The 18,641-nt window shown below is 40.9% G+C and overlaps 2 protein-coding genes across 3 annotated transcripts; one reads left to right on the top strand and one right to left on the bottom strand.

Moving 5' to 3' along the window:
- Positions 1-638: 638 nt before the first annotated feature.
- LOC108936696 (uncharacterized) lies at positions 639-3,518 on the top strand. 2 transcript variants are annotated; one of them, XM_029250625.1, is made up of 7 exons: positions 639-918; positions 1,125-1,406; positions 2,186-2,221; positions 2,654-2,731; positions 2,853-2,875; positions 2,971-3,060; positions 3,142-3,518. In XM_029250625.1, the coding sequence occupies exons 1-7, from the start codon at positions 753-755 to the stop codon at positions 3,274-3,276; spliced, it is 810 nt and encodes a 269-aa protein (XP_029106458.1). In that variant the 5' UTR covers positions 639-752; the 3' UTR covers positions 3,277-3,518. The 2 variants fall into 2 exon arrangements, with proteins under 2 accessions (XP_029106458.1, XP_018611729.2); XM_018756213.2 differs by having other exon boundaries at positions 771-836.
- A 4,507-nt stretch (positions 3,519-8,025) lies between these two features.
- Positions 8,026-16,651, bottom strand: LOC108936698 (synapse differentiation-inducing gene protein 1-like). Its single transcript, XM_018756215.2, has 4 exons — positions 16,197-16,651; positions 13,185-13,704; positions 10,006-10,143; positions 8,026-8,528 (listed from the first exon to the last, which is right to left on the bottom strand). The coding sequence occupies exons 2-4, from the start codon at positions 13,611-13,613 to the stop codon at positions 8,367-8,369; spliced, it is 729 nt and encodes a 242-aa protein (XP_018611731.1). The 5' UTR covers positions 13,614-13,704; positions 16,197-16,651; the 3' UTR covers positions 8,026-8,366.
- Between the last annotated feature and the right edge of the window lie 1,990 nt (positions 16,652-18,641).

Below are 18,641 nucleotides of genomic sequence, written 5' to 3'. Positions count from 1 at the left end.
TGTATTTCAGTGAAGAAATACATTGCCTTGCAACAAAATACTTTATCAAGAGTGTGCGGGGTCAGAATAATAATATGTCGAGATAATAAGAGTCACAACGTCTGTTTTTGCATGTTAAGTAACTATTTCAAACTGAAAACCCTGGGAGTTGCAAGCAGTTAAAAATCAGGGTATAAAACTATGAAGAGAATGAGAGCATGTCATGTATTGTATAAAAGACAAAAAAAAATGAAGGATGCCCCTGAAAACTATGAATAATATCTAAATTTACACTGTCGTTTTCAAGCCTTTTTGGGGTCTTTTATGATTTAGTTGTGGTTCATGTTCTGTATGCATCCCAACAAAGTGGCAGGTGGTGTGCAGGTACTGTGTACCTGTTCATGTTAAGGGAACATGAATGAAGTGAGTTAAAGCCTGCATCAACAGTTTGTCACATACCAGCAATATGAAATATTTATTTCTAGTCCGTCGCAGACACCTGCATACGTTGATTTTTAACATGTTCATTAGGTGGAAAGATTTTATCTCTTTAAAAGTTCACTCTGCATGCAATTTATTTGGCATAGTGAAAAGTTTTTTTTTTTATTAAATAATTTGTTTAACATTTTGTGTTTTCTTACCCATTTATCAATGCAGGGACCATTGCTGTATACAGTATTGAAAGTCATAATGCTACTCTGAAATGCGGAAGTCTGAGTGTTGGTGCCCGCAGATTAATTACTTGGATATATAGCAGAAATTCAACAGCAACAATGACTGAAAATCTGACCCTCAAATACATGGAGAGAGCTGGAAGACTAAGTGTGGGGCGTGACTGCTCTCTACACATTTATAACGTAAGCACTGAAGATGGTGGACGGTACACCTGTCGAATAGGACAGGCCGATATTACCGAAGCTTATGTGTCCGTTCTGACTAGTAAGTGTTTCTTTAGTCTCTGCTTCTAAAACACTGTGAGACAGAATAGTAGTAGAGTCACTGCTGATCGGTAAAAATTAACCGGCATTTCAAGTTTCTTTGACAAAACACACACACACACACACACCAAAAAAAAAAAAAAAACAGGGCAAAAACTGCACATTAACTGTTGAGTTGTACAAGTTGCTCCTTTTCTTGTTTCTCAGTTCGTCCACAACGGATGGCTGACGGCACCATGAACCTGCAGTGTCTGCTGTACACCTATGATGGTCCTGGAAGGTGTCATAAAGTCCCATTTCATAAAGTGAGTCTGAAGTGGCTCAGTGACACAGGGACTGAGATGCAGACGGACGTCAGGCATCAGCAACACAAATCCCCCTGTAACATCACTCTGACAGTCAAACTGAAGGAGACAAGCAACAGAGAGTGGACGTGTCAGTTGCTCAATGAGTCAAAAGCGAAGGGATCACACAGTTACAGCATATCCGGTATGACCAGCTGATGCTTTTCAGCATTTGTTTATTTTTTCGTAGTCTACTGGTTAGCGCCAGAGATTGCTAGGGATTGAAGTCGCTCCTCCTGTTTGGGTTAGGGTTAGGGTTGGGCTACTCTAACTAGTCATAATTAATTACTTCTGTTACCATGTAGTTCCATGTGAAAGTTTTACTGCCATGAAACCAGAGTCCGTTATATTGAAATTAATTCAATAATACCATAAGTTCGAATACTAAACTAGTGGAAAAAACATTCAAATCTCACACACACACACACACACACACACACACACTGGCTGAAGCTGCTTGTCCCGAGCAGGGTCGCGGCGAGCCGGAGCCTAACCCGGCAGCGCAGGGCAGGGGGCTGGAGGGGGAGGGGATACACCCAGGGTGGGACGCCAGTCCATCACAAGGCATACCAGGCAGGACTTGAACCCCAGACCTGACAGAGAGCAGGACCCAGCCAAACCCGCTGCACCATCCCACCCCCCCAATGTTCAAATCAACATCTCCTATTATATAATTTGTAGTAAAAAGAGCACATTCATTAGCAAACAAAACAATATATGGAAGTGATACTGTGGTATTATGTATTAAGGGCTTCGTGTTGTTAGTGATGGAACTGTGTTGTGCTATTGCCAGTGTGATGTCTGTGTAGACAGTGCACCATATGCAGAAACCAATCTCAGCGTCCACAAAGAAAGAGAGAGAAGAAATGGCGCTGAATGCCTACGAGAAATGCGCAAACCTTTGTCTGTAATCTGTTTTCACAGAATCCAGCCAGGATCCACACAAGTTCGTGATAGCAGGTAGGGAAGGGTTTTGTAACATCCTTGTCTCTTCGCATAGATATAATGTAATCTTCTTCCCTTGAGCTGGAGGAGGGAAACAAATCGGCCATGAGTTCGTTGTGAAATTTGTGAACACATTATTTACCTTTTGTTATTTGTGGAACGCCTGTAATATAAAATATCGATTAATATACTTCTTACTTGTCTCTTTCAAACCGAACGGCAGTTTCAGCTACACAGCTATGTAGATGGATGCACAGAAAATTGTTCTTATCTTTTCAACAGTAAAGGTGTTTATTAACCGTGATTACGTCCTTTTTAGGTTCTGCTGAAGATTCTAGAGAAGTGCAATCATTTTCTAAGGCTACTGGGGGGAAACGGAGGATCGGGGCCGACATCCGCTCTTCTCCGCTCACTCACTGTTCTGCTCTCCACTTCTCTTTCCTCCAGGTACTGTAGCTGCAGTGGCCTTGGTCATGATCATCAGTGTGTGTCTTCTCCTCCTGGTGAAGTTCAGGAGGAGAGCAGGTAAGACACGCTACGGCAGCACAGCCGCACAAATGTGTCTCTCACTGATTCCTGCCGCAGTCTGTGGCTGACATAAACCGCCAAGAGATGTCATTTTAATGTTAACGCTCCTGTATTTCAGGAGATCGCCCCTGTCGGAGCAAAGTAAGTACACCGACACTATTCAAGCATGTCGTGATTTTATTTCTGCAAGTTTATTGTTATGTTTCACAACCGTCTATGTCGATTTGTGTGAACAGAGTGTGAATAATTGCAGCCGCTCAGCAGATGGACAAAGAGACACAGATGGAAACCTTGACAGCCCCAATAATCAATATGAAACAGTAAACGTGAGTAAAGGCGATTTTCCCAAAAGCCTGCTGCACTGTATTATAACCCCTGCATGATAACCTTTTTTTTCCTCTGTGCAGGAAACCAGTGAAAATACTTTAACCTATACTGAGGTCCTATGTGAACCATCTAGACAGAAACAAAGATGTAAACAGGAGGGAGAAAACAACGAATTCTGCACCGAATATGTCACCATCAAAATAGCACAAACCTGAGTCACTGGACACATCTATAAAACTATTCCTTAGGCACAGGTTTCCAGACAATGGGATGCTTCGCCAAGATGTTGTTCGGAAATGATTTGGGCACCTTTTTCACAACCTTGGACCTGGATGTTCTGACAGTATCAGTCTTGAAGCCATGATCCATTCTGGGAAAAGGCATTTTGCAGAAATCTGTGTATGCATTGCCATTTAATAGAATGCATTTCTTTATTAATGTCATCAATTTTGTAATAACAGAGTTTTCATGTGCTTTATGTTTATGTAGGTACATATGGTGTTATACAGTGAATTAATAAAATTGTGAAAAAGCTGTTATTCATACACAGCATCAAAAGAAAAATCTTCAATGAATCTCAGCATTGTCGCAGTACTGTATTAGGTAAAGCTCATGTCTATGAAAACATTTTATTTTAAGATATTTAAAATGTTTACTGGAAAAATAGAGGATAGAAATACTAGTAGTAACTAATTAGTATTATCGCCACATCTTGGCCTAGTGGTAAATAATGTACAGTAGTGAAATACTCAATAGCTATATAATATTTTTTACCTCCTGACCCTTCTGCTAATCACTCTCCATGGCCTCTTGGTGGAGTCACATCACTGTTTGTGCTCGAGACTGGTTGCTGAAAACACAGACACCCATTTTCTGATCGATGATAGAGCATCATCAGACATGGGAAAGCAGTGATGAACCTAAAGAGGGTTGTATTAACACTATTAATTAAATTAAAGGAAACCTAAGACTGCTACTGAAATGAAATGAAATGAAATGACCCAGGAAAAACAAACTGCTCCCAGGCGTGACTGTTGAGTCTGGGAGGTCAGGGGAGCATTTGATGATAATGAGTTCCTCAACCAATTATACCACACCTGTATGATGAGCCTGAAATGAAGATTAATCATTATAGCCATTTGCAGGATAATAGCAGGGTCAAAACAAGAAGGAAATATTAAGTAATAAATATCATTTAATGTCGAAAGTGATGGATTTCATAAGAATCTGAGCAACAGTGAAAAAGTGAAAGCGGGAGATACAGAGGTTTGGCTTGAGAACTTGTGAAATGAGTCCTGTGTGCTTTATTCTCAGAGAAAGGCCTTGACGGAGAACCCCTGTTCATGGCTTTTAACTGCAGATTCCCTGGAAATTATTGAGGTTTGTTAGTGAATTCAAGCTTCAGCAAAGCAACTCATTCGAGTTAAGAGAAAGAGTTTATCTGCCGGAAAAGCGCACGCTGTTTGACCACATCTGCTCGTGCCATGTGGTCTTAATTCTGGGCCCAGAAAATGAACTGTTGAGAAGAATGTGTAACCCTCTCAAGCGAATGGCACGTTTGTAATTTTGGAAGTTTCAGCACGGTTTGATTTTCAACCATGTTTGAGTAACATGTTTAGTCCAGTGATACACCTTTTATAAGTCCCACCGTGTGACATCTTCATGTCCGGCAAGGAAGGGAACTTCACTTCTCCAAACACACAAATGGTTTTACTTCGTTTTTCGGCTCATCACCATTTTTTGGTCTTTCAAAAATCACCTCCAGCTGGAGTACACTTGAGCAAGGTACTCACCATAGAATACACACACACTGTCTGAAACCACTTGTCCCGAGCGGGGTTGCAGCGAACCGGAGCCTAACCCGGCAACACAGGGCACAAGGCTGGAGGGGAAGGGGACACACCCAGGACAGGATGCCAGTCCGTTGCACGGCACTCCAAGCAGGACTCGAACCCCAGACCCACCTGAGAGCAGGACCCAGCCAAACTTGCTGCATCACCGCACCCCCTAAAATACTCCAATACAACTCCCCTTGTATGAATGGGTAAATAATTGTAAGTAGCTTTATAAGTTGCTTTGGAGAAAAGCGTCAGCTAAATGTGTAAATGCTTCCAGTCCTCATAATTACTGATGTAAGCAGTTGTTGGTTTCTGTGATATTAAGGTGGACGGATGTTTACACTGTGACAACTGGTATCAAAACTCTTTGGGAGGTATTAGATAATGGTAAATGAGTAACTTTATTCGAGAGCTGAGCTCAACGGAATCAGTTAGTGTGAGAATGTGTTCGAAAAGGCAGGCGTGTGTGGGAACAGCCGTGGGACAGAAGTCTACGTGAGTCGGCGCTGTCGGCCCCGGTGCTGTTAGACGTTCGTATTCCACAGCCGAACGCGTCAGAAAACACGTCCATAGTATACATTTTTACCTTAAATGATTTTAGCTGTACAAAATGATAGTGAAGGTGGTGTCAAGTTGAATGGTGTGAAGGTTTCTGCTTGGTGGTGGATCTGGGAAGGTATGGCAGTCATCCCATAGTCATCCCACAGTCACCAAGATCACTGTGCACAGCTGGGGGTTATGAAACACTTTTAAGCCTCCAGATGCACCTTATGGGACAAATAAAAATATAATGCACCCACACGGAGGTGAGGAGAAGCCTCCCCCAGTCACCAGATGTGAAGTGTAGGACATTTATGAGAATTTCCACATTCCTCATTTTTCTCCCGTCACATCCAGACCAAATTGTAAGGACTCCAATACGCTCAGCAAAACATTTCATCGACACATCACGTTGCTCTGAAAAAATGAAATAGGAGAAATCTCGGTAAAATGTCAGCAGCTGCATTTTTGCAAACCTGGCTATGAGTCGAAAGTATTAAGAATCAGTTAAAATCCCAGAATTCATCAGGTGTAGTTGTCAGAGGTGACGTGTCAAAGTCATTGCTAAGCATGCTGGGAATATGCCTCACTTGACTGACGCCCATCAGCTCCCAGTCTCTCTAGCCCATGCTTTCCAAAGTGACATCTGTGATGACTGACCCCCCAGGCAGTGACACTGTTTGTCATTTAGGTCATTCACATCCCCAGCAGGGTTATTGGTATTACGATATTTCCTTATTCCATTGTACCTGATACACTGAAATGCAGCATTGATTAGATTTCTGCAGAACAGAAATCCAGTCTATTCTACATTTCTTTATCATATCAGCGATGCAATTTACCATGAATAATCATATTATCCATGCCATTATTGGAGCCACGTAAACAATATCAGTTCTTGTATGTCCCTTCTTCTTTCATGCTTTTGCATTTACTGTGGCCGGGTAAAAACTCAGATAAAATTGGAGACCACTGGGAATATTTTACTTTTATTGTAGGAAAAAAAAATAATAAAAAAGAAATAAATATCCTTATCACAAAGTGTCAGTAATTGTGTTTGCCCTGTGATAGACTGGCATCCCATCCAAGGTGTGCCCTGATTTAACCCCACGTTTCCGGGATAGTGTCTGGACCATCAAGACTCTGGATTGGAAAAATGCTTCTTGATAACTGATGGATGGGGAACACAAAGGCTGAGGATTCACAATCCTTATTTTTTCAAACTAATCAATGAAGAGCTATAACAGTCATATCTTGAATATTTTTTGCCATTTTGGATGATGGTCACAGGAGAACACCTGGCATTTTATCTCAACTATTATTTTAATAATTGCTAATTAGCACTGCAAACTCAGTGTCGTGAGGTTATCTTAGTCATGGTGAAGAAAAGGTTTACTCTTTCATTTCTGACTATAACAAGTGCAAAGGAAAGAATAACTTCCCTGTTATATTTGTCTGTCTCCGTTGCTACAGGTTCTGTTCTTCCGAACACAGAACATCATTCAAAATGTAATTATGCAAAGCTAGTTGGAAACTGCAAATGTCAGGTAAAATCAATGTTTAGACTGCACAGACAAATATAAATGAGCAATGTTCATTGTAACAGTTCACTGCGCACAATGGGAATATTAGTCTCTCATAAAAAAGTCAGCATTTTAACCTTGAAACTAAGAAAAATGACAGGAATTCTAACGTTCCTTTTGGTCTCCTAATTTATATCAGCCTGGTATGTGAACGTCTTACGTTTGGCTTTATAATTAAGAATACTCGAAATCAGGTCTTACGCACGTCGTCTATGAAAAAGAAAAGCAATATCACAGAATTGAGAAGCTTTAAAAATGCTGATATTACAAAATGTGCAGGAGGACAAACAAACTGGTGTCAGTTTTATTAGCACATTTTACCCCCACCGCTGCCCTTGCCGGGATGCACTTACATAGTTACACACTGGACTTTATGCTATTATAGCACACACACACACACACACACACACACAAAATAAAATCGCCTTGACTCTTCAGTCACGGCTCAGCACTAGACAGTCAATCAGTTTTCCAAACAACAAAAAGAAATTGCATATTACTTGGCTTTCTAGCACATCAGTTTATAGTACCAAATAGTAAGTTCCTGAAATGAACCGCTGAAAATTCAACCATGGGGAATATTTGATATAGACCAAGAATTAAGAATCTTTATCATTGCAGTATTTAAATGCTTTATTTCAGAATAATAATAATTTATATGTCCAAAGAATGTATCTGTCTCTTAGCTCTAATGTAGAGGTAAAAAAAAGACTTCAGACAACAAAACAAAAATTCCCATTTCAGAAGCACTGAATCCACTGACAATTTGTGGTGAACATACCCTGATTTATGCAGATCTCTCAATGCTAAAGAAAATTTTGTCTGAATGAAAACGATGGAGCCACTTTCAGATAAAAACCCAAATACACAACATTTTAAGAGGAGAACAGGTCACACACCTACACCACAAGTTTACATTCTAATTCTTAGTATAATCCTAATACATGATGCAAAAAAAAAAAAAAAAATTGACATTTTGTATTTTACCGTTGGTTGATGATTCTTCTGTGTTACTCCTTGCAAAAATCCTTGAGTTTTTCATCACCTCATTGGCCCACATGTTTCTTGCATTAACATTTAGAAAGGTACAGCAGATTTTTCACTGGGTTTGTTCGGTATTAAATAAACCAATGTTTTTTGGTCTCAGCAAGACTGAAAGTTATCAGACTTATTTGTAATAAATAACAATAAGCATCAGTTGTAACAAGTTGCAAGAAGCTTTTCCCACTTCTGTTATAGGAGCCTTCCTCTGGCCTGGACAAACAGGTACATACAGGAGAAGCGGCAGAAGGACATGATGAAGATGCTGTGTCTTATGCCAGGAATGTCACCTCAGGACCCTTCCTATACATGGTGCCCTGGCTTGGACAGGTAGGCTATGAGGGCTACCACCACACCCACGTATACTCCTGTCCCAATGGTGATGGAGAGAGCAGCTAGGAAAAGGGCCCTTCTGGACATGGCACTTGCCAGCAGGAAGTCTCCCTTGATGATGGCCCTGCTAGTCTGCAAAAGAAGAGCAAAAAATGAAGGGAAAGAGGTTCATACCTCCTCAAAGAGACAAGTCCTTATTCCTTGGGACCTCAATTAGATTTAGTCCAATTAAAGGCATTTAATGTTGCAGTCTTGTTGTGAAGACTGATTAACTGAATGAACACTTTCTATTCTGTTACACACATTTTAACATTTATTTCACTGTGACAACTTCTCTTCTGAAATACGTTCAATATGAAAAATAAAATAGGTCTGGTGAACCTATTCCACATTAAATTTGCCTTCATTTTTATTCAGCTTCACTCTAAGCGCTATAAGAAATTGTATGAATTGAGCATTTAAATTCCAACCTTGGTTTCTGATTAGTACTTGAATTAGTCATGTAAAGGAGAAGATCTGAAGGATGTCACATAAACTCACATAATAACCTAGATATTTAACTTTTGCTCGGATCTCAGGGGGTTTTCTTAGATTAACTGAATGTAAATATGATTCCTGGTTCAAAGCTATTTCTGTCCTACTGTTTCCTCATAATCTGCTTGCATTGTGCTTTTTCCTGGGTTTTTCTGCACTCTTTTTACCAGCTGTCTTTCTGTGCTGATATAGCCATGACTATACAAGACCCTGTTTCCCCATCTGAACTGCTGCAACTTTCCATCTGTGAAAATATAAATTTTTTCTTGTTGCTTAGTGACACTGACGTATGTGTTGTTTTGCCATACTAGGACTGCAAATGACTGAAATTGCATATTTAGATCTGTTGATGAATTGTTGCAATTACTGATCCACATGCTAAACCTTTGTATTAGTCACCACCCTTTTTAGATATATACTGTTACACAGAACCCCACAGGGACATACGGACACGTCAGTCACAGAATGGCCTCAGATACCAATGCGATACTAAGCATCTTTGACCTAGATATTTTAAAACAGAAAAACTACAGTTATTTTTTGTGCTCATCTTTTGTATTTGAGGTCAGAAAATATAATTAGTGCTGAAAATGAACACATGTTACAATAGAATCAAAACATGGAGCTGAACTAGCAGATGAAGCGATAGTACCCCAACACTGTGCTGAAGAAGCTGAAGGAGATCTTTAACGTAGTTTAGGAAGGTGATCCATTTTGACTCTAGGTGCCACATTATGAGGCAATAAGTTAAAATAGGTGGTAAGCAATTGAAATCTGATTGTTGCTGGTTGAAATACCAGGTTGGGCTCAACATTTACATTACAAGTAAGGTATCAGAAGTCTTACTGGAAAATAAATGTCTATAAATACACAAAGTTTTTAGTTATGCTGGATAAATGTTGTAGCAAAGCAATAAACGGCTAAGCATTATGTAGCACAATAAAGCATTATTTAATGTACAAGCATAAGACTGACTTGAAAAATGCCATTCTCTTTTTGGATAACAACTATGAGCCAATATATCCCTTGAGCTCAGTAGGAAGCCCCAGGGGCTGTAGCCTCGTGACAGTCCTACCCCTTGGGAAAAGTAGAAGGCAGCAATGCCCAGGGGCCAGAAGCAGCAGAGCATGGAGAAGATGGCCAGACCCAGATGATCTTGTGGGGGAATGACAACAAAGTTATCCTCACTTTCACTGTCACTGGAGCAGTCACTCTGGTAGGAGAGGAAAGAAATCTTCAGCCATGTAATTAAGTTTGATGCATTTCACAACCCAGTACATATTTATTGATCATTTTCCATACAATGCATCCACCCCTCACTTGAGCACACACTTTTTTCCTCTTCTATGGTTACAACACACATACCTTTTACACCGGTGTGAATAAGGGATTCTGTTTGGTAGCGTGCACTTGACAGCTGGGTGACCTATGCAGCATGGCTCAGGGTGAAAACACTACCTGGTGCCAATTTGTGAGCTCTCAACTTGCAAAATATGGAATACTGCCATCAGAACTGTGATGGGGCATTACAAGTGTCTGATCATACCTTTCGGATTAGTGGATCTTCCTGTGTTTTACCCAGACATTTATGAATGAAAAGCTGAGTGACAAAATTAACTGCTTGGATATACTGTTTATTCCACAGTGTTTTTCTAGGATACTTCCTTTCTTCAAGTGGACTCTCAAAATGTTCAGTGCTTTTGATGACCTAAAACAGATGTTCACCACCACACCCATTTTGATACAACCAGATCCACAATTAGCTTCTGTGGTAGAAGTGCAAATCTAAAAGATAGGGATGGGGGCCAGAGAACTTCCAACTATGAAGCTAGCCATGGAAGAGTGCCAGCATTAGTTGAAGCAGGAATTTCATCCTTTCTTGGTGATCACAATTCACCTGAATCTGGAATACCTTAGGACGCCTAATAGAGTCAAGCTGGCATGCTCTTTTGTAGATCCCCCTTTACGGTTAAATGTGGGTCCAGATCAAAGAACAGGAAAGCAGACACCCTATTGCAGATCTTTGATTCCTGACAGCAGACTTCCCAGGTTCACCATATTCTTCTTGAATTGTTTTGTGACCCCAATCCAATAAAATATCATGGAAGAAATCAGAGTTTCGCAGACTCAGTATGACAAGGTATATATACCACAATCAGCCTGTTCTCAGCTCCTTCAGTGGATACATAGTTTGTGAAGTTTAGGGCATCCAGGAATGACACACTGTGCAACTGGTTTTGGAGATGTTTTGGTGGTCAACACTACTATGAGACACAACAGAGTTTATTAAGTCCTTTGTAGTCTGAACCTGGGTTGAATCCCCTCAACAACTCCTCTCTGGACCGGTGAAATTGATCTCGGTCCCACACCAGCCTTGGTCATATCTAACAGTAGATTTCCTCAGTGATCTCCCTTCATCTGGTATCTGTAATTCTGTTCTTGTTATCATAGATAGGTTTTCCAAATCGTGTAGGCTGATATACCTCACGGGAATCCCAACTGCACTTGAGTTGGTAGAAAGGCTGTTTATACATTACAGGCTTCCTAACTGGATACGTAATTTTCCTGTGTCTGCAAGGCCTTCTGCACAAAGTTGAAGATATCTGCTAGCCTCCCTTCTTGTTACCATCTGCAAACTATTGGGCAAGTTGACAGTCAAAATATACGGTATTATCTCTGTAGATACTGTAACCAACTGTAGGTCGGTTTCTACCTTGTACAGAATACCCACAAAACTTCTTAAACCATTCTTCCACAGGCATGATCCAATTCCAGTTTGTCCTAGGTTATCAACCTCCTCTCATCCCTTTGCGACCTGAGTCTAGCAACATACCAGTTGTGGATAAGTAGGGGAGTAGGCATAATGGTTTGTTATCAGTCAATGTACATCTTCAAGCAGCTGTCAGCAAGCAAAAGGTATCAGTAGACAAAAAGCACTTCCCTCCTGCTATGGTTGACCACAAGAGATATCAAGCTCAAGCTCCTTTCCAAAAAGCTCAACCCTTGATTAATCAGGGTATTCAAAGCTAAAACTATATTATACTTATTTTAACCACTCCCTCGGTACCATATATCTCCAATATGTCATATATCCCTGACAAAGCCTTTTCTCTCAAGTGTCCAACAGGTCAGCACTCCTATATCATTTTCATCACCTCTGACTAAATAAGCTTTGAAAGAATGTCTTAAAGTCATCAAAATGGTATATTCCACTAGCTAGCTTTGCTCAAGGCTAGCACTGTTTTAATTAAAGCATTGAATAAGCATTAATGAAGCATTCAAATTGCTCTTATTGTCAAGGCGGCATGGGATAAAAGGACCGGGATTCCATGCCTGCTTGCAGAACCTCATTCGAGCACCCGCGACTCCCTTGTGCATAATGATTTTTGTCTCTTCGCTGTTCCTGATCTCCTGGCTACTGACCTTCACTTCGTCTTACCTTCTACATCCCTTGTCTGTCCCAAGAAACCCTGAACGCTCATTGCCTGATCCACATCTGTGTCATGCGGAACACAGGGAGCCGAGACGGCTGAACCCAAGTGCAGCGTTGTTCGTTAGACGTTGAGGGAAGAGACAAGGTCTCAAAACCAGGGACAGGCGAAGGGTCGGTGGATCGGCGAACGGGACAGGAACGAGGATCCATGGATGTGGTCGGAGAATGAAGCAAAGAGTCAAAAAAAACCGGAGATCGTGGACAGAGCAAGAGTGTAGTAACACGAGGAAGGGCGGTTGTCCCAAACGAGATTCCACAATGGTGCGGAGCTGAAGAGGGTCTTTATAGGGTGAGCGATTACTCATGAGCTAGTGCGGAGTCAGGTGTTGTTGCTTGTGTTGTGGGCGTGGACGTGACAGTCTGTCCCCGACTACAGCTCTTCGTCTTACTCCTTGGCTTTTGTTGTTAATAAATGGAGCCTGCACTTGGGTCTTAGTCACCATCGCTCTGGCTTCCACTATCCCAGCATGACACTTATATCCATAAAATATAAAATGAGTGATCTTGCATTAGAGGCAGGAAGCATAATCATTAAAGAAAGGCTTTGAGAATTGTATGTTCAATTTCCAGAAGGGGCCCTGTTGCAGTACTTTTGAGAAACAAAATAAAGCTTTATATATATGAACAGGTAGTGCAAAGCAGGTCAAAAATTGAATTTTGACTGCTGAAAAGTACTTCTTTCCATAAAACCCCAACTTTGTCTCCATGTTGACACAGCCAATTATCTTGAACTATAAACTGATCTACATATAGTCTCTCACCTCACACTCCAGGTAGTTTTCCTCTTCCACTTCATAGGACACTGTCTGGATCTTCATGTCGCTGTTACCCAGCAGCACAGCCTGGGATTTCTCAGGGTTAACAGTGTCCACCAGCAGCTCCTTGCTTTCTGTGAAAGTGGTCTCACAGCTCTCACTTTTGCAGTCCTGTATTCTAATGGTGGTGTCATCCTTACAGAGAATGAAACTGGGCTGGTACAAGGCCTCCACACCCAGGTGTAGTGATGTGGTATCTAACAGCTGGTGGGCTTTGGCTTTGTTGCCCCCACAGCTGCCTGTGACAAAGTAGTTGATGATGTTCTCCTGGACCTGATTGCCGAGGAAGTCCCCCCCATACTGGTAGTCATCCTTGCCAGCATGCCTACTGGCCTTATCCAGAAGTGGATTCTGCAGTTCACTTAGGTTTTCCATGACAGAGGAGGAATATATCAAGATGTACACCAAGAGGACACAGATGGTGGGTAGATGCTGCCAATTCTAATGTCGCCTGACACAACAGGACCTGTGTGAAAAACACAGGAGGGAGGACTTAGAGAGAATATAATATGTTCATAAGTGAGTAATTTACATTTAGACATGGCAAGACTGATGAAGGTTTAGTCCACTGAGGCATGCTTTTGCAGATAAGTCAGCAGTTGAGGTGTATCATTCAGGAACAGTGAGTATACTTAACCTCACACAGCCGCAGAGATTCCGGTTTCAGCAGGACAAGCCTAGATATGAGATATTATATTCAAATTGCAAGGGTTGTAGTCGGATTCAAATTTGTCACAGAAGATCTTCATTCTCATTTAATTTAATTTCATAAGTACTTTGGTTCCATAAAAAGGATATTCCAAGTCGTCTATTTCTTTGACTGCATTCTTTTAAGTGAATCTAGATACTGCTTCCAAAAGAAATAGCTACAGAATGTATTACTGTAAGGGGGTGCGGTGGCGCAGTGGGTTGGGCCACAGTCCTGCTCTCCAGTGGGTCTGGGGTTCGAGTCCCGCTTGGGGTGCCTTGTGACGGACTGGCGTCCTGTCCTGGGTGTGTCCCCTCCCCCTCCGGCCCTACGCCCTGTGTTGCCGGGTAGGCTCTGGTTCCCCACGACCCCGTATGGGACAAGCGGTTCTGAAAATGTGTGTGTGTGTATTACTGTAACTGCAAACTATATTCCAGATCATCTTGATTTTAATCTTCCTAAACACATATAACATGTCCTCATAAGACAAGGACAATTTAATTTATGGCCATCCAAGGCAAGTTCAATAAATGCTGGAAACACATTCTATTTTGAAAGTCATCCCAAAGCCGTTCTATGGATGTGTTAAGTCTTGTAACAGACAAAACAGGGTACAGAATGGGCAGTTGTACATTCCCGCATATCTGATGGGAGTGCTCATCATAATTTACTGAGAAATTATTAATGCATTAAAAATTGTACCACTAAGCTATAGAAATGCATCAATGCTCAACTGAGTGGAATTGAAACATTAGTTCCTCCATTGTGCAGCACATTAATAGGACATATTACTAACATTTACTTAGCTGACACCTTTTCCCAAGCAAGTGTACAATACAGGTGACCTGTAGTACTAAGGGTGCTACAGCAAGATGGTGTAGTCAGAATCAGAAAACTTTACATTGCAAGGTAGCAGCTTTTACCACTTCACCACGGCCAGCACACAGAAATAAACGGCTGGCAAGGATTCAGCAAGAAAAGGACAAAGGTGGGTCCAGCTCTAAGCAAACCGAAGCAGCATGTTTCACTCAGGACTGTGGGTATACTGCACTCAGAAAAAAAACACAAAAAATCTCTGGACAACCTGTTTCTGGAGTAAGGTTCATGTTTGGACATACAGCAGACAGAGAAAATTAAAAAAACGGTCCTCGTTAAACTGGAAACATAAGGTCTATCTCTGCACACCTTGTAAAAAGAGAGCATTATTATGATTTGGCTACACTGTACTGTTATAGTGACTCCAAGAGCCCTATGGTATTATAACCATGCAAAATCTCTACCTGCATCCATCTCTGCTTTTAAAGGTCAAACAGATATAACTGGATTATGTGTGCTACCTGTCTGAAAGATTAAATCCAGTCAACAAGAAGTTCTCAGTCATTCAAGAAGTTTAGTATGTAGCCTTATTCTCCCAAATGGGATGTATGTGCGCTCTGGAAATAACACTGATGCGCCAAAAGTTGCATGTTTGTCAATATGAATTTACGATTGAGCTTGTTTGGTACATGAGAATGAGAACACCTTTTACTAGTAGAATAAAAACTCTGGATAAAATAATGCTTACCTTGGCTTGATTATAACTAGAGCCTGCTTTGGAGCCTTACTGGATTTTTCTCTGTTGTTGCTGTAAATACGGGAATTCTGACGTTTTGCGGCTTAATTGCATTGTACTTTGTTATTATGCAGACAGTTTGATATTTAATCGTGATCTCGCAGTTGATACAACGGTGCGTGTGGAGAGGAGAACATCCACGGGGTTCACGGAAAATGAATGATGAGAGATGAAATCGCCTATTATTAGTATTAACAAATAATCTAAAATACATACATCCAGAAGGCTTTTGGCGCTCTTCCCAAAATGAATTTTTACATTTATTTATTTATCAGAGATGCAGTTTTCTCCAAGCGACTTCCAATGAACTCTATGTAGTGTTACCAGTCCACACACCTTATTCACCGTGGTGACTTACACTGCTAGATACACTACTTACACCGGGTCACTCATCCAAACATCAGTGGAACACACAGTACACAATTGAATTTCCTGGCTGCTACCTTCTTCTCAGAAGTTCTACCTAGTAGTACTACGTCTAGTACGTGCCGAGATCTGGACCGGAAAATTCCGGGAAACGAACCAGCTTGAAGCAGCGCGAAATGATGTTTGTGACGCTTAAAAAACAATCAATCAATGTCAATGAATCATGAAACGGGTGACAATTACCGCGACAATTTACAGTTACAACAGCGGATGCTCGTTAAAACACTCCAACCTGCTTCTTCCAAAGAATCCGGCGCCTTTTCCCTTCCAGCTCATCATCATCCCCGAGCGGCAAAACAACAAGGCAGCAGCAGCTCGGCACAAGAGCAGACTTGTCCCCAACATATGAAGGAAGAGTTCGAGCTGCAATGAATGGACTCGTAGTCCCGCCGTCCGCTCTGCGCTTCGTGCCGTTTTCTCGAGCCTCGAGTAATTCCCGGCTTAGTTATTTGCCAGTGGACTTCGTTCGTTCGTAACACCTTCGGAAAGACGAGTTGCCGCGGCGGCGCTGAAGGCGCTCGATAAATCCCAATAATAATTAGAATTTACGTGTACATTTATTCATTTAGCGGACGCTTTTTCTCCAAAAGCGACGTACGTGATGATCATCTCCGAGATGATGATCTCAGCGAAAAGTGTGCATTACATGACTAGGAGACGTGTGATTCTGACTGAAGTGCAGTGAGTTAGTTCGCTTCTAACAGCATAATCTGACACATATCAACAACAACAACAATAATAATAATAATAATAATAATAATAATAATAATAATTGCCGACTGTGCGCTCCTATCCCTCCTGTTTCTGAGGCAGTCGAACCTCTGGTCCAGAGTCACGTTGATTCTCAGCTTCCAAGAAGAACTACACATCTCGCATAACCATAAACATACATAAGTACAGTGGTGATGTCATGATTTTATGCTGTATTATATATTCAGCAAAAGCACTTTCGGATCTTTACGTTACACACACGTTTCTCGCGTGCCATCATCATCATCATGATCATCATGCCCATGGTCTATGGAGTTACACTGAAATACTGCAGTAAAAACATTCTACATCCCAGTATCGTTGGCTTTCGTAGCCTTCTTTATTATTTTAACATCAGCGTTTTCATTTCGGGTTGGGACGTTTTTAATTCTCTTGAAAAGTTCTTTCTTAGTTCGGGGTTAGCCTTTATATTATGACACCTTTAAGTACCGAACACGCAGCCTATGTGGTACCAGCAGAAATAATTACGTTGTTTTTCGGGAAAGTCCAGCGTCACTCACTGTGTATCACTGCAGACACAATGTATCCCGCACTATTAGTATAAGATGGTATTTGCACGGAGATGTTGCGGTGCGGGCAGCCCAGACACGAGTACTGCACAGTAAAACACAGTAACAGAGAGTGTCAGTTAATATTAACGGTGCTCGCGGTTACTAGGAAATGAACACGGTGGACAGGTCAAAAAACCACTTTATTTATTTAGCTGACGCTTTTCTCCAAGCCAAGGAAGGGGATTCACAATGCTAAGGTATTTACGCACTACTAACTTAGTCTGTGGGGGAATTTTACTGGTATAACGGGGGATAAATGCGTTGCTCTATAGCTGGAGGTGGGATTCGAACCTGCGACCTGAGGGTTCAAAGACAAAAAAGCAGTAGCTCTAAGCACTTCGCTACCACCAGCTGTCTCTGAAACTAAACCCCCTTCCGCATATATAGGCAGGCACAATAACCAACTGGCTCAACAGGACAAAGTATTCTGAAATTCTGTACTGGGTTTGAGAGCTTAGAGAAAAGTGGTGAACCTTCAGTTGCTGAGGAATGCACTATTTATTTCTCTCATTTTAATAAGCAGTAATGGGGAATAACTGTGTTCTTCTTATGACAATTCTCTGTACCAGCACATCTTCAGGAACAAATGATTCTCATTATGTGAACAAAGCCCATAACCTTTAGTTCCCACTTTGCACAGTTTTAATATAATTAACAAAACTATATGTCATAAATGCATTGCTTACATTCAATCACGGCAATTTACTTGAAAATGAACTGCCATTGTTTTAGTCCCAAAACTATGTTTAATAATTTGCAGACAGAAATTCAGAAACTTGTGGCAAAAATGAACCAAGTTTTGAAATGGCTTTTATCTTTTTTGCATCATAATTTAATTCTGTTAAAACTGCATATTTTGCATACCTGACGCATGGTGAAAATACAGAAAGGGACAAAAACAATTTAAAATATTGATTCATAAAGTTACGAATCAATATTCAACCTTCTCATTTCTCATTCATTCTCACTTTTTCTCATGTTTTGCTTAGCGGCTTAAAATCTGGTACTATATATTTCATGCTAGTATTATTATCGTGCTTTGATAGGGCTGAAAAGGCAGGCAGGAAGAACATCTTAGTACTTAACTGTCTATTAACTTAGTTTAATTAAGGCCTTCACAATTAAAAGCATTCCGTGTTATTCAATAAATTTGATTTAAATCAGTTTCTCTGATGTCAAAAGTAGTTTCTCCATTCAACTGATGTGTGGATTGAGAATTTTTTTCCAAAGTTGGTTCTTGTTTCTTTCTTTCCATGTGTGCTGTTCTTAAAGTATTGCCTGGCTAGCTGTAGACAAAAAATCATTGCTCTCATTTATGAGACATGTGAGGAGCTTCAGAGATAAGTTAAGCCTTT

This window comes from Scleropages formosus, chromosome 3 (assembly GCF_900964775.1).
Source record: "Scleropages formosus chromosome 3, fSclFor1.1, whole genome shotgun sequence".
Classification (NCBI taxonomy): domain Eukaryota; kingdom Metazoa; phylum Chordata; class Actinopteri; order Osteoglossiformes; family Osteoglossidae; genus Scleropages; species Scleropages formosus.
The sequence above is the reverse complement of the archived record's forward strand: the minus strand, read 5'-3'. Positions and strand labels throughout refer to the sequence as shown.

What these genes read in the sequence shown, in the direction of transcription:
- LOC108936696 (XM_029250625.1), top strand. Translation starts at nt 753, where the DNA reads ATGACTGAAAATCTGACCCTCAAATACATGGAGAGAGCTGGAAGACTA. An exon ending in TTATGTGTCCGTTCTGACTA is followed by an intron (nt 919 to 1,124) that starts GTAAGTGTTTCT and finishes CTTGTTTCTCAG; the next exon opens with TTCGTCCACAACGGATGGCT. An exon ending in ATCGCCCCTGTCGGAGCAAA is followed by an intron (nt 2,876 to 2,970) that starts GTAAGTACACCG and finishes TTGTGTGAACAG; the next exon opens with AGTGTGAATAATTGCAGCCG.
- LOC108936698 (XM_018756215.2), bottom strand. Translation starts at nt 13,613, where the DNA reads ATGGAAAACCTAAGTGAACTGCAGAATCCACTTCTGGATAAGGCCAGT. An exon ending in AAAACTACCTGGAGTGTGAG is followed by an intron (nt 10,144 to 13,184) that starts GTGAGAGACTAT and finishes CTCTCCTACCAG; the next exon opens with AGTGACTGCTCCAGTGACAG. An exon ending in CCTTCTACTTTTCCCAAGGG is followed by an intron (nt 8,529 to 10,005) that starts GTAGGACTGTCA and finishes CTTCTTTTGCAG; the next exon opens with ACTAGCAGGGCCATCATCAA.